This window comes from Haliotis rubra, unplaced genomic scaffold (genome assembly GCF_003918875.1).
Source record: "Haliotis rubra isolate DU_JTF1 unplaced genomic scaffold, ASM391887v1 Scf1023, whole genome shotgun sequence".
Lineage (NCBI taxonomy): Eukaryota > Metazoa > Mollusca > Gastropoda > Lepetellida > Haliotidae > Haliotis > Haliotis rubra.
The window spans coordinates 143,628-160,409 of NW_025764919.1; the positions used below are offsets into that span (position 1 = coordinate 143,628).

At 36.3% G+C, this 16,782-nt stretch overlaps 2 protein-coding genes across 3 annotated transcripts in view; one reads left to right on the forward strand and one right to left on the reverse strand.

Annotated features, from left to right (window-relative positions):
- LOC124271131 (RUN and FYVE domain-containing protein 2-like) overlaps positions 1-8,623 on the reverse strand; it is an 88,707-nt gene extending 80,084 nt beyond the window's left edge. For both annotated transcript variants that reach the window (XM_046706215.1, XM_046706202.1), the window contains exon 1: positions 8,411-8,623. In XM_046706215.1, coding sequence (XP_046562171.1) covers positions 8,411-8,618 — 208 coding nt within the window. In that variant the 5' untranslated portion in view covers positions 8,619-8,623. The remainder of the gene's footprint in view (positions 1-8,410) is intronic.
- A 280-nt stretch (positions 8,624-8,903) lies between these two features.
- The window catches only part of LOC124271202 (bifunctional methylenetetrahydrofolate dehydrogenase/cyclohydrolase, mitochondrial-like), a 35,381-nt gene continuing 27,502 nt past the window's right edge, over positions 8,904-16,782 (forward strand). The window contains 2 exon segments of the mRNA XM_046706287.1: positions 8,904-8,987; positions 15,775-15,833. Of these exon segments, the coding sequence (XP_046562243.1) occupies positions 15,802-15,833 (32 nt within the window). The 5' untranslated portion in view covers positions 8,904-8,987; positions 15,775-15,801.

Below are 16,782 nucleotides of genomic sequence, written 5' to 3' on the forward strand. Positions count from 1 at the left end.
TTAACTGATCGCTAGGCCTATCGCGCTCCTTAATCTGCCTCCATTTATTTTTGTCTTGACCGTAATGATTTTGTTAAAGGTACACATCAAATTGCAGCATTATGTAATAAATATAGCGAGTGTAAATGGCGTAATTCGAAGCACATCGCTTCGGACGCAATAAGTATGACAAATCCACACAGCGCGCCCGGCCTGCTGATTGGCCAAAATTGAGGCATGCGCCAGTTTAGATTGACAGACTGGATCGGTCTATTATGTACCACTTGTTATTTCTATTACATGCTATTGTTAATGTTAATCTGCTGCTTGTCACAACATACCATGTATATATGCTCCTCACCATTTGGTTGTACTCACTTTTAGCTTGATAACGATGTAAGAATCTACATCGAAACGTCGCTCAACGCAAATAAACCAGAAGTTGTCATCCATAAAGTTGTATGTTTCATTTGTTGACTCACCAACTTCTAGAATGCCGATCAAACAATAAATGCTAAATAATGACGTTGCTTTTAAGTATCGAACTGAGAAAGTCACTCGGTAAGAAGAATGTGTGGTGAAATAGTCAAATGAAATTATATAAACAGTTAAATCGGTAATCTACTGTCATAACATATAAAAAGCTCGCACCTGTGAAATATCAACAAAACATTAGAAAAATAGCTCACATCAAAGCCTACTCCGAGTACTCACCGCCAGTGAAGGTTTACCGTCTTGAAATGTCAAACGCTTCACTGGTTGACACATAGCTGAGTAGATGTAGATCCTTAACAAGGTTCTTTTATGTAACGAGTAGATTATTTACTATTTGTTGTTTGTGTACACAACCAAGATTAGACTACTCCTGCTCACGACCTTATAATCCGAGAATCCCCGCTTCAAGCTGCGCGAACCTATTCACTGCGCATGCGCTATGGTCCGCAGCACAGTTGTTGTAACCACTTTTCACCCCAGCTGGGGGTGAATTTAGTGAATCGATTGCAGGTTTTTTTCCATCACATTATTTTTCTTCAACTTTATAAGTTGAATTTGCATTTTTGATAATTTGTTACTGTAAGTCCATACTAAAAGGTAACAGAATCTGCCTTGCAAGTAAGCTTTAAGTATAGGATAAAACATTACCCAAGGGAATGCCCAAGGGCCGTAGGCCAGAGGGCATTCCTTGATGGAAAACATCCTTACTTCTTAATAATGCCCGCAGGTCATGTTTTATCCTACTTATAAACCGACCGAAGATATACTTTAGATATAATTTCAATATTATGAATAAATAGGTTTTTATTACAATAGGACTTTTTTTCTGGTACTTTTTACCAAGGACTTTTTTTCCTACAATCACAACATACACCCGTGTGGGTCTCAACAGGAAGTATCCAAGATTGTCTTCACAGCGGGGGACACCACAAATGGGCATCACACATTTTGCCCATGTGGGGAAAATGATACCATGTATACTCCAGTAATGATACCACATATATTCCAGTAATGATACCATATATACTCCAGTAATGATACCATATATACTCCAGTAATGATAACATGTATAGTCCAGCAATGATACCACATATACTCCAGTAATGATAACATATATATATGCATATACTCCAGTAATGATACCACGTATGATCAGTAATGATACCATCATGTCCAGTAATGATAACATGTATACTCCAGTAATGATAACATGTATAGTCAGTAATGAGCAATGATAGCCATGTATACTCCAGTAATGATACCCACATACTCCAGTACTCCAGTAATGATACCATATATGTAATGATCCAGTAATGATACCAGTAATGATACCTCTCAGTAATGATACCACATATCCAGTAATGATACCATGATATACTCCAGTAATGATATATACTCCTCCAGTCCAATGATACCACATGTATAGTCCAGTAATGATACCACATATAGTCCAGTAATGATACCATGTATACTCCAGTAATGATACCACATATACTCCAGTAATGATACCACATATATACTCCAGTAATGATACCATGTATAGTCCAGTAATGATACCATGTATACTCCAGTAATGATAACATGTATACTCCAGTAATGATACCATACTCCAGTAATATACTCCAGTAATGATAACATATACATAATGTATACTCCAGTAATGATACCACATGTATGCTCCAGTAATGATACCATGTATACTCCAGTAATGATACCATATAGTCCAGCAATGATACCATGTATATAGTCCAGCAAATGATACCATGTATACTCCAGTAATGATACATGTATACATGTATGATACCATGTATCCAGTAATGATACCACATGTATAGTCCAGTAATGATACCACATGTATAGTCCAGTAATGATACCATGTATACTCCAGTAATGATACCACATATACTCCAGTAATGATACCATGTATAGTCCAGTAATGATACCACATATACTCCAGTAATGATACCATGTATACTCCAGTAATGATACCATGTATACTCCAGTAATGATACCATGTATACTCCAGTAATGATACCACATATATACTCCAGTAATGATACCACATATACTCCAGTAATGATACATGTATACTCCAGTAATGATACCATGTATAGTCCAGTAATGATACCACATATACTCCAGTAATGATACCATGTATACTCCAGTAATGATACCACATATACTCCAGTAATGATACCATGTATACTCCAGTAATGATACCACATATACTCCAGTAATGATAACATGTATAGTCCAGTAATGATACCACATATACTCCAGTAATGATAACATGTATACTCCAGTAATGATACCATGTATACTCCAGTAATGATACCACATATACTCCAGTAATGATAACATGTATAGTCCAGTAATGATACCATACCATATATAGTCCAGTAATGATACCATGTATACTCCAGTAATGATAACATAATATATCCAGTAATCATACAGTCAGTAATGATACCATGTATAGTCCAGTAATGATACCATGTATGCTCCAGTAATGATAACATGTATAGTCCAGCAATGATACCAGTAATGATATACTCCAGTAATGATACCATGTATAGTCCAGTAATGATACCACATATAGTCCAGTAATGATACCATGTATAGTCCAGTAATGATACCACATATAGTCCAGTAATGATACCACATATACTCCAGTAATGATACCACATAGTCCAGCAATGATAACCAGTAATGATACCATGTATAGTCCAGTGAATGATACCACATATATCCAGTAATGATACCACATATAGTCCAGTAATGATACATAACATGTCGCATAATGATAACATGTATAGTCCAGTAATGATAACACATATACTCCAGTAATGATACCATGTATACTCCAGTAATGATAACATGTATAGTCCAGTAATGATACCATGTATAGTCCAGTAATGATACCATATAGTCCAGTAATGATACCACATATAGTCCAGTAATGATACCACATACAGTCCAGGAATGATACCACATATAGTCCAGTAATGATACCACATATAGTCCAGTAATGATACCACATATAGTCCAGTAATGATACCACATATAGTCCAGTAATGATACCACATATAGTCCAGTAATGATACCACATATAGTCCAGTAATGATACCACATATAGTCCAGTAATGATACCACATATAGTCCAGTAATGATACCACATACATATATAGTCCAGTAATGATACCACATATAGTCCAGTAATGATACCACATATAGTCCAGCAATGATACCACATATAGTCCAGTAATGATACCACATATAGTCCAGTAATGATACCACATATAGTCCAGTAATGATACCAGTCCATATGATCCACATATAATGATGATACCACATATACTCCAGTAATGATACCACATATACTCCAGTAATGATACCACATATAGTCCAGTAATGATACCACATATACTCCAGTAATGATACCATGTATACTCCAGTAATGATACCATGTATACTCCAGTAATGATACCACATATAGTCCAGTAATGATACCACATATACTCCAGTAATGATACCACATATACTCCAGTAATGATACCATATATACTCCAGTAATGATACCATATATACTCAGTATAGTCCAGTAATGATACCATGTATACTTCCAGTAATGATAACACATATACTCCAGTAATGATACCACATATACTCCAGTAATGATACCCAGTAATGATACCACATATAGTCCAGTAATGATACCACATATACTCCAGTAATGATACCATATATACTCCAGTAATGATACCATATATACTCCAGTAATGATACCACATATACTCCAGTAATGATACCACATATACTCCAGCAATGATACCACATATACTCCAGTAATGATACCACATATACTCCAGTAATGATACCATGTATACTCCAGTAATGATACCATATATACTCCAGTAATGATACCACATATACTCCAGTAATGATACCACATATACTCCAGTAATGATACCATATATACTTCCAGTAATGATACCACATATACTCCAGTAATGATACCACATATAGTCCAGCAATGATACCACATTTAGTCCAGTAATGATACCATGTATAGTCCAGTAATGATACCACGTTTAGTCCAGCAATGATACCATATATACTCCAGTAATGATACCATGCACACCCAAGAAATGATACCATGTATACCTTGGCAATGATACCACATATACCTTGCAGCGATACCATGTATACCCCAGTAATGATACCGTGTATACTCCAGAAATGACACCATGTATACCTTGGCAATGATACGTGTACTCCGGTAATGATATCATGTATACTCCAGCAATGAAACCAGACCATGTATACTCCAGAAACTTCACACAGTATTATCAAAGAATTCATTTTCTTAATGTTTCCCTGAATATATTAAATAAAACATCAACTGCTGACTTGTTATTGTATTTGTTACCAAACATACATATTATTATAATTCGTGATATCAGGCATCATATACTCCTCACAAAAAATTAAGCAACAAGTATTTTCAGTGTAATATGAATCTCGATAGCAATTTTTGCTGACATGTTACTGAAAGGTAAATATTCAAAATACATAACCTTTAAGTGACTGTCAAATTGATTTATCTGATAACACTGACAACACCCCGTGAACACAACCACACTCAGAAACAACATGCAAAATGTGTGGCATGAATGTCCTCCACTCTTCACACATGCACCCTGATCGGTGTAAACCTACCTGTAATCATTCCTCTGACACAACAAGCGGGTCCTAACTTCATTTTTATGGACGATAATGCCCGAGAAAGAGTTGTTAACGCAACATCACACATATGGACTGGCCTGCAGGTTTACTTGATCATTATCCCATTGAACAAGCTTGGGACATTATTGGAAGTCGTGTTTACTGTCTCCATGTTCACCCCCAGACTCTGGATGACCTTGAACAGGCGTTACAGAGAGAATGGCAGAACATTTCACAACAGCAACTTTAAAGGCTCATTTGGTCAATGCAAAGACGTGTAGAAGCTTGCATTTGTGCTCATGGTGTTCATATGTGTTACTGAACACTGCTTCACTGTCCAAAACTGACTTGAACCCTAATGTTAACATTTTACTCCATCAATGTAGCACATTTTGCACGACTGTTTCACGGGTACATGCTTTTGATGATTTGTAAGTCTATTATTGCTCAATACCATTTCATTTCATTTTGCTAATCATGTCTACATATGTTTCACCTTTCTATTGCATCATTCCATGATTTGCAATTTCAATAAATGAAAATGTAATGAGAGTACAAATTTGTGTTGCTTAACTTTTGGCGGAGTATATTTGCCTCATAGTGGATTAACTGCTGTCCTATTCTTGACTCTAAATATTTCTGAGCAGGTTTAAAAGGAAAAGCTAGTTGTTGAAACATGTTTGTATCAGTGACTCTTAGTAGTGAACTTGGAAAAGCAATTACAAAAGATTTGTTTAAACAGGTAGACAGACAAAATGCTTGAGAGTCATTGAAAGGGTAGAAGTCATTTATTTTAGCAAGTTTATGACCTTGTTGTGATACTGCTAAAAACTTATTGTGCACATAAACCCACAATGCACCGATATATAGTTTCACTCCTCCATCTATATTCATCTGCATATTTCTAATTGTCTTTATGTCTTTATTAAGCTGCACAAATTCACAGTCTGAGCTAAAATCTTTTGAGTCTAAACATGCCTCTGAACCTTATTTTCAAAGGATTTGAGAATATTACGAGCTCAGTTTACCAGACGAATCAGGTGTTAATCAGACTAACATGACAGTGTCTTAGCCCATGTTTAACATGGTGCATGGATTATCTCCCTTAGACCACGGTGATGCTGATAAGTTCTTCTGAACCTTTGTCCTAGATACTGCTTACTTCCAAATGCACATTGCACGTGAAATAGAAAGAGCAGCAAATATGATGCCCTAATACACAATGCACTACTCAGTGGAGCGTACTTTGCAATGATGTTACAGGGTTTTACACAGACTTTTAAAAATGGGAGTCATGGTGACTCACAAAATTTACTTTTGGGAGTCATTTTCAATATTTGGTAGTCATGAAAATTTTAATATTTCTTTATGTTAATCATTCTCAATATGTAACTGTGTATGTCACACCACCAAATGAAACTACAGCATTGTTCAATTCAAACAGCCAGGATTACTGTCTCCTCTGAGTACTCTGGAACAATCTGACAGCTCTGTGAAAGTCAAACTATCATCGAACAATATCTGTTTTTGCTTATCAAATCGATTTTATTGAACTGAATTGTGAGGGCCACCCATAAAACTTGCGTCAAGCTTGACTCGTATGATAATATTTTGAGAGTCGTTTACAAAATTGTTGCGTCAAATACGCAGGAATCCCGCATCATGTAAAACCCCGATGTTTGGAGTGTATTGTTGCAGACAAGAAACACTCAGCAGATGAAAAAGAAGTCAGTTAAGTTTCTAACTTACAACAGAAAGGCATGCATATGAGATACCACATTCATACACACTTAAGATCAATTAGGACACTGCATACCAGCAACAAGACTATGAATCTTTTAAGTTTGATCCTCCCTCAACTATATTCTGTCTCTACAGTTTGCATAAACTGATCAACATTATACCTGCTTATTTTTAAAATGTAATAATGGGATACTCTATGAGATGACATAAAAGAAAATTCATTTGACACCCTACTACAAGAACAGGTTTGACTGTAAATTTCCTGCTCCTGAATATGCTATGATAAAACAAAGTTAACAAAATTGCCTTGAACAACTTTTGAGAGTGAAAGCCTGCAAGATTATTTTATTACATTAACTACTGATATATGTAACTGAAGATATTATATGACAATGACATACCCCACAGGTTATCAAGGTAAACACTTTTCAAAATGCTGCCTTAAAAACATCATTGAGAAGGATAAGACTAGGCAAAGTGCATGTCAAAACAGGATTCAACTGATTAAACTAATCAACAAATTTTGGAACACACTCAGGAATCTTCCAGCTATATGCTGGTGGTCTGTAAATAATCAAGTCTGGACCAGACAATACAGTGATCAACAACATGAGCATAGATCTATGCAGTTACAATGACATGTCAACAAAGTCAGCAAGCCTAACCATCTGATCTCAACAGTCGCCACATTTCATGATTACAACAAGCAAGTATTACTGAACATGTTGAAGACCAATTCTAACATGGATCTTCACAGGTACACTCACTTATTGTACATAAATAAGCAGATACACTATGGCAGTTTACTGTGGATGAGTAGTTGCATAGAGTGTCATCATGTTTCTCTGCTATGTCATGCATACAGATTAATGATCAGCACACAGCAAGCTGCACAATATCAAAATAACCAATAGATTGTTTTGCAATTATTCATTTCTCTCTCAGACAATAGGAGGTGAAAATAGCAGAAATACCCAAATGCTTTATGGCAAAACAATTTAACTACCAAAAGTGGAGACATGGCAATACTTTCAGCTTTAATGAAACTGAGGTTGAAAAGTGGGAGGGTTTTTAAACTGTTGAAGCATGCCCAAAAGGAAACTCTCAGCCATAATCATTCACACAATTAATAAAAACACATGGCAGGAAAAATTTACTCCCGTCAAGGGAAATGTGGATTAATATTTATAACACCTATAGCATCTATAAAAAACAACAACCCAAAAATCCGATACATATGACACTAATTTCCGGAAGTTTCGTACCGGTTTCTAAATCTCAAGTTAATGAGTTTCATCTTGCCAAATAGGTTGTCACACCTTTTCATGCATTGTCATCACCCTATGTTTATGGTCAAGTACCTAGCATGGGCGGAAATAAGTGTTGCATCTTTTCCTAATCAAAATACAAAATTAAATATGAGACTGAAAGATAAATTCAGATGACAAGTATCCCTTGCTAAACTCACGCTCTCGTTTGACTCTCGGTCGCGGCTGGTTTTCTCGTGGAGGTGGCTTTTGTACTGATTTAGCAACCTTTTTTTCGGCAGCTACTGCAACTACCGGTTTGGGCCACGCATCATCGTCAGCTTTAGGTGCACATGCCGCGAGCTCCTCTTGTAAACTTAGGGTGTTTACACCCCCCTTCGGATCGTGTTTTGATTCTGCAGTCGCCATATTGAATGACCTGACCTGCGACCTCTCGAGGTCGCGGGGTTATGTGTTTCATTTACTACAGTGAAAATAATTATGATTTAGAATGATAGATATTATGAAATGTTAACATTTCAAACAGAAAACATTAGCTTTTTGTGTTTAAAGTTCATATTCTAAATCTCGTCCACGCGAACGCCGGAATATTTCGTCTGCACAAGACCAAAGCGTGGCAAAATTACCAAACGATGCCCGGTTTGTAAACTATGATAGCCAGGCTGTGACAACATACATATAGCTTGAGAAGATGTACTTTTCACCAGCTAGACACCTTCATAAACCAGTGACATCGTATTTGGTGCACTTTCGAAGAGGTTTACATTTAGATATCAGGTAAATATGTTTGAACGTGAACTAGAGTAAAGTGATCGTGATGGTTGTGTACACAGGGTAACACACCACATTACCTAACTGGGCCTATTTATTACCGTTTTAAAATAGGACTCAGGCGCTGATGGAAGTTTTGCCCTTGTAATAGGTTTGTTGTCATAGGAAGGAAGAAGACACGAATATACCTGTCATCTTTTACACAAATTTTGTGACAAAAGACTCGTATTCAGATTAATTCGATTTAGCATCATCAATCATTTTAACTATGCAGGATATTTCATCAGTCTGATATTACACCATGAACGCTTTCTCCACTGTTACTTCTCTTTAAACAATAATCGGAAACCAATGACTGAAAATAGATAGCCATCCCATTTCATGACACACGTAACAAGGATGAATTCGGTGCTGATTTGGTAATGGGTTGGAGATGTTGATGAGTGATGTTCCAGGATGATTTGGTGGTGACAGGTGTATTTGTTTAAATTAAAATAGAAATATCAATAATCGAGGTATAGTTACATGGATACAACAGACACCTACCCCAGACATTCTCATTGTACAGAAATGTAATCTAACAAAGTCCAGATACTGAAGGGTATCGACCCGTGAAGGTCCGTGTTAAAATTGGTCTTCAGTAACCCATGTTTGTTGTAAGAAGCGACTAACGGGATCAGGTGGTCAGGCTCGCTGACTTGATTGACACATGTCATCCATTCCCAATTGAGCAGATCGATGCTCATGCTGTTGATCACTGGATTGTCTGGTCCAGACTCGATTATTTACAGACCGCCGCCATATAGCTGGAATATTGTTGAGTGCGGTGTAAAACTAAACTCACTCACTCACTGAAGGGTATCTGGGATGAGCCCATTTCTCAGTACTTTAAACATGTTCCTTCCATGCTTGTGTAGACCAGACTTTCTGTAGTTTTCTGACCTTGGAGGTTTTCTTCAGTTTTCTGAACCAGAACTGTGATACTGTTGTATGAGATCCATTCCTCTGCACTTAATAAATACAAGCGAACACAGTGTTGCAGGTCTGCAGTGCATAGCAAACATTCTTAATCCATCTGGGAATTGCAACTTGAACTGCTTTCAGTATGAAGTATTAGGTCTCATTCATTGTTATGGATACCAGTGTTCTGATTTTGATTAGGTTACATATTTGTGAAGCAGAAGGTAGCTGGGGTACTCAAACCCCTGGGGTCTGTAGTACCCATGCCAGTCACAACCCTTTCAGCTATAATTAAGGATTAAGTGACTGCATTACTACTGGAATGTACACTTAAATGACTAAAAGGATAAATGTTCAAATAAACTGACTACAAATACACTTGTTGGCTGGTCATGAAATGTACTGATTGCATTCACATTGACTTATTTTGTGTATGAAACTGAAATAGAATAAAATGTCAACAATAATTGAAGACATCAGACACAAGAAAATGTCAAATGTGATAGTTATGGGGTTAAATTAGACAGTGGCCATGACATGTGTATGTCTAGTGTCAGGGTATGAAAACTTTCAGCCAGACCACAGGGCTGGTTAGATGTAAAAGTTGCCAGCCCTGACCAAAACTTATCTGCCCACAAAATATCTTCATATGCATGTCTAAATTTTAACCCAACCATCAGACAGGTGAATTTGAGAATCTGGCTGTCAGTGTTGAAAATAACCCGCCCCGGTTGGTCTGGCAGGCAGGTATTTAGAGCGTTGCTAGTGTGTAATTGAAGGTAACCTTCATTCTGCCTACACTTTATTTATTGGGGGATTACTGGTAGTTCCAAATGACTGAATGCATACTAAACAACTTTCTTTCCTCTGTCATAATACTAAATAGACATACTCTTTTTGCACAAAGTATAAAGACCAGTATGAAATGACTAGGACTACACAATATTACTGGCTATGTGCCTTTCAAATGATATGTATTGCAATATTTTCTTCTGACAACTGATATACAATGCCATCCGGTAATTCTAAGCACATTGATCGCAACACGGCAACTAATGTCTCTTATTTTTTGTGGTTTACGTGACTAAACATGCTGGTATGCATTATAGTTACCTACAAATATAAGTTTTATTGACGACTATAAGATTCTAAAGTTGCATTATGCCATACAGTTGACCTAACCGGCATTCTGTCGACATTGCTTGCTGTCCGGTAATTCTGCGCAGCAACTGATGCGCATGACATCCAGCTGGAGATCCGATTATTTTAAAAAATCACTTCATCAATGTAAGGAAGAGTGTTTCATATTAAATCCAATTATGAATAATGAAGAAAAAGGTTTAAAAGTTTGAAGAAAACAAATTTTCATAAAACTGTCAATTTATCTGTCAATTACTGTTATTTACTTACCTTTAGTGATTAAAAGCCAGTCCCTTGTAGAAATGTCCCGATTTCAAGCGTAAATGTGGTAGCAGACGATTTTACCTTTGATACGGAAGTACGCTATTGAAGCTGCGCAGAATTACCAGATGCTTGGAATTACCAGACTCGCTTGTATTAATAATTAGATAAAACATTATTACAAGTTTTGTCATCATCTTTATGGTTTAAGATAAACTCTTATCTACACAGACAACATAGTGTATGGTTTACGTTAAAATCTACACAAAACAACATGGTCTGTGGTTTAAGATAAAATCTACATAAAACAACATAGTCTATGGTTTACATTAAAATCTACACAAACTTTCATTCACCTCCAATCTTTCTCATTGTAAGTATATATGCTATGAATTATATAAATAGGAAATTGTCCTTATCTATCCAACCATAAGATGGACGTTATCAGAGCAATGCCATTTGTGTTTTGGGTTTGGTTGTAGAAAATAGGATCCTTATCCTCATTATCATTGTGAACAAATTAAAGTCGTTGAACAGCATTTTGAAAGGATATACATAAATGCAAAAAGTTATGGGATTATTTCCCTTTTTGTGATTAAACTGTTTTATTATTAAGATTGAGGTTATCTTGAATATCCTCTTGATATCACAGTCAAGTTACATATAAACACTTTGCTGTTGCCTTTTCATGTCTGACTGCCTTCGTGGTGTAGTAGTTAGAGCGTCCGCCCGGAGAGCGGAAGGTCGCGGGTTTGATCCCCGACCGCATCATACCAAAAGACGTTAAAAAATGGCACTTGTTGGTCCCTGCCTGGCGCTCGGCATTAATGGGTACAGCAAGGACTGATCGGCTCGGAGTCAGTATAGTGTGTCTGAGTGGGGTATTCATGCTTCACTGCGGCATGGTATTTCAGTGGGCTAGCACTATAAAACCAGCTTAAGTCTGGGCTAGTACAAGCAGCCGCACATACACATACACGCATGCACGCCGTCATATGAGCAAAATATTCTCCACCTCGACGCAAAACCCAAGTTCACCTCACCTCACCTTTTCATGTCTATTGGGTATTTCAGAAAGCTGCATCAGGTTTATTAGGATACAGATAGCAAATATGTCTGTCTTTTTCATGTGGAAAGTCGTCAATTTGTGTGGAGATTTCACACATTTGTATCAACGAAATGTGTTTGGTTGGCCTGCTCCTATTACTTGCTAGAACTTAATACCACAGCACCTGTTGTAATTTATATGTTGCAATTAGTGATACCGTATGTACTTTTTACTTTCATACTCAGATAAGCTTTCGTCCCTGTTGTCAGCTGTTCAACTAAAGGAGATAAAAATCTCTGCTTAATCTGCTCTCTTTATGTGCCGATTTGCAGTCAAGGTCCAGTTGTTGTTAGCACAGTATAACTTTGACAATCTTAACAAAATGAGATTAATCATGAGCCATACCAACCACAAGATGGATACACAATGGTTAGCAGACATACAGTGTTTTATAAATTGTGTTAAATAGAACTGGTGAGCGTTTATCAGCTGGAAGTTGTTGTCATTCATTTCAGAGTTCCCTCCCTTACTTTGATGTTGAATTTACTTTATGCTTATAGAATTAATCTCTTCCTTTGAAAAATATGTTGCAACAAACTATACAGCAGATGAAAATATAGGACAGTATGAAAGTACAAACCGTTCAGTATAATATTCAATCCGTAATTAAAATTAACTACTTGGAACAAATCAAAGTAATAAACCTGAATTTGCAACAGAACAGACACCAAAATAAGGAGGTCTAGTGACCTTATACTCGGCTGTGTCATAAGTCAGGTGATGTGTCTGTCTGTGATCCCTAGTTGTCTCAAACTGTCACATAGCAAATAACAGGATACATTCTCACAAAGAATCCCCATGATGCATTCGGTTTATCTGACAAATGAGATTTATGCCTCTTTTTTCATATTTGTGTGACACTGAGAGTGTTTACAGATTGATGGTATTAAGAAACTAATAATACTGCAAACATTTAACAGCAAATTTCTCTTTATGTTACGACAATTCTAAATTTGAAAGAAGTGATTTGTACATTTTTATTGACATATAAAACAAGTGAGATTACATTATTTTGATGTAATTAAATCAGATTTTATGTACCGGTAACAAGATGTAATGTTGATAGTCATCTCATCAATTTATTGTACTTAGGCCTGTGATAAGTTGCCAGACACGCTATTCTACAATATTTTACAAATAATTCTACAGATTACAGGACCTATATATGCATATTGTGAAGCAAGGATCTATCACAATGCAGCTAGTTGAAGCTAGCTGAGGGCAGGCTGATTTTCCAACACTTGTGTTGGGTTTCTATCATATGGTATCAATATTCTGGCAATTACACTTTCCAGGTTAATGTGTGTAACATTGGACATCTGCTGTTCGGTCAGACTGTTGCTGTTTTACGTCTAAGTTGCTCTACAACAATATTGCTTATTTATGTTTTATCACGAGTCACATGTGTTTGCAAACATCACCCATATTGTTGTAGACAACAGGTTGAGATATTCGAGGTTTCAAACCTTTTAAAATTCTTCAGTCTGATTTCAGTTTATTGGAATCATGTCTGTTTCCCTTACATAGAGTTTGATTTCATTTTGCAGTAGATGTGTAGTTTTATGTAAGCTGTGTGGACACTAATTACTATAACATGATATCTCTGCATGTTTAGTCAGGGTTCACTCACCATCAGCTTGGCCAGGGTACCTGGGAGTCTACATTTCATGTGAGAACCGCTTCCGTGGTGTAGTGGTTAAAGCATCCACCCAGAGAGTGGAAGGTTGCAGGTTCGATTCCCGGCTGCATCATACCAAAAAATGTTAAAATGTGGTACTTGTTGTTCCCTGCCTGGCGCTCAGCATTAATGGGTTAAACGGTTATCTCCCATTTGACAGACACCCATTTGACAGACACTGAACTAGAAGGTTATTTAGGGTAACACCTACAGGCATAATGGAACAGTCCACTTTCTAGTGAGTAGAGCAGGGTGAGCCTGAAACAGGTTCGTTACTGAGAAGTTTGATTGTGGGTAAATAGAACTTTGTTGTGACTAAATGATAAATGATTTCTCTTCTCAAAATTGATTTTACTATCAAATACTATCGAATATGAAAACAGGTTTGTCACTGAGAGGTTTGATTGTGTTTATTGATAAAAAAAGGCCCCTCCCAATAATAGCATATGTACAACAGAAGTTAACTGAGAAAACGTTTTGTTGGAGAGATATAAATATGTACATGTTTGAAAACATTCTGATTGCAGTAAATGAGACACCTGCATTGCCATGTAAGATACGATTAATACCAATCAGTGTTCTAATTTTAACAATACTTTCTAAAGATTGTAACAGATTATGTCTTTGAATAGTATACAATGGACATTCAAGGAAGTAATGAAAAACATTCTCACATCCATGGCCACATTGACATGATGCGTCATATTTTAAATATTTATTCTAAATAAATCGTAATGAAGTGCACTCGTCATATATCTTAATATTTCATGCAATAGATATAACTTATTTATTCCATATGAATAATATTTAGGTTCACATTTGTTTTTATTTGATTAATATGATACAACAGTGTCGCAATTTCTAATAGCTAAGCTAATGTTTTCAATATGATGATGCCGACTCCTGTTAGACTAGAAGGTTAAACCAAAATGTTTTTGAAAATAAACTGTTTTATATTGCAGCAATAAAAATTCAAATTACTGTCTTTTCGTCCATCTTTCAAAAAGAATAATATAGCTTCAGTTTGTTCCTATGTTTTTATTTGGACTATTCCATTATAACGTGTAGGTAACAGGTAGTAGATAATCTGTTCACTGAGCCGTAAATGTTGTTGTTTTAAGGTGTCTGTGAACTGGCTGTCTGCGTAATGGGAGGACATCGGCTAAACAATACTGGTCAGCTCGCAGTCAGTATAATGTGTCTGAGTGGGGTTTTCATGATTAACTTTGGCATGGTATCTCAGTGAGCTAGCACTATAAAACCAGCTTAAGTCTGGGCTAGTACAAGCAGCCACACATACACATGCATGCACATCGTCATATGAGCAAAATATTCTTAAGTACGACGTTAAACCCCCATTTCACCTCACTCACCTCACATTTCATGTTAACTAGTTGTTCGTTTACTTATTTTCCAGAACATACAATAGAATCAATTATTCACTGAACTTTAAAATGTTTTACTTTAGTTGTCCTTCATGACTGTCAAATTTAAATGTCAGTCGTAGGTCAAAGGTTATTTAAAAGCTTAAGACATTTGAGTCTCTTTCCTGTGAACCCTGAAGGTTTTTAGGGTTATAATAAGTCCTCAGCAACCCACACTTTATGTGATTGGTTGGTTTTAAGCCACTTTTATCAATATTCCAGCAATTATCACTACAAGGACCACAAGAGATGGGCGTCCCACATTCTGAGGAATCTGTCCTGTAAGCCATTGTTTTGTCTTGACCAGACACAAATTACTAACATAACAAAACTTGATAATTCACTCACTAAAACATTTTTTTATTAATACATTGTATGGAAAGATGTTGAAAGTTTACCATGAATAACTTTCACCATCAGTAAAATCCAAGAGGTCTTTTGTGTTAAGGTGTTCTTCAGTCTGGACTTTACGACTGTTAAAGAACAGAACAACGCCTAGCTCATTCAGTGTGTTTGTTCAATCCTAGGAAACGTTTGGTTGAAATCTCAACTTGAACACACATTGCTCTGCAATATTATGTAATGTAACAGAAGTGGGTGAAATTTAGAACCAAGTTACTTTTACATTGTCTAATATAATGTATCCTATCCGATCAGCATTACTAAACATATACATGTATTTATGCCAGACATAACATGTAGCTTTTGGCTTTCATTAATTCAACTAAAAGTTCACTGCAGCGTAATACAATTATTCATCACGTGCAAGTTATACATATTATTCTAAAGCAAGTTCTATATATAACTAACTAAAAGTGGTTGTTGCATACAAAAATAACAATAGCAAAAAGATGTCCTAAATAGATTAACAGGAACAACAAAAACAGTATTCCCTCTTTGGAATATATTTGTTTGATGATGTTTAACGGGATCAATAGGCTGTTCACACTTGTATCATCATTCATCATTACTGGTTATATAACCCGCGTATCTGACTGGCCAGCCACTGTTTACTTAAAGCCCATACAAGGCATTGACCTGCCTCGGCTGGATAAACATGACGATGTCATCTACTCGGTTTTACAGTTTGAGTTACATACGGTATCTATTGTTGGTTGGCAGACCTGATGTCATGACACAAACATATTGCCATGGAGATTACATCTCTGTGAACACAGAGTTATATGTTATTTACATGCAGGGTGTACAGGATTGCAACAGTATGGACTT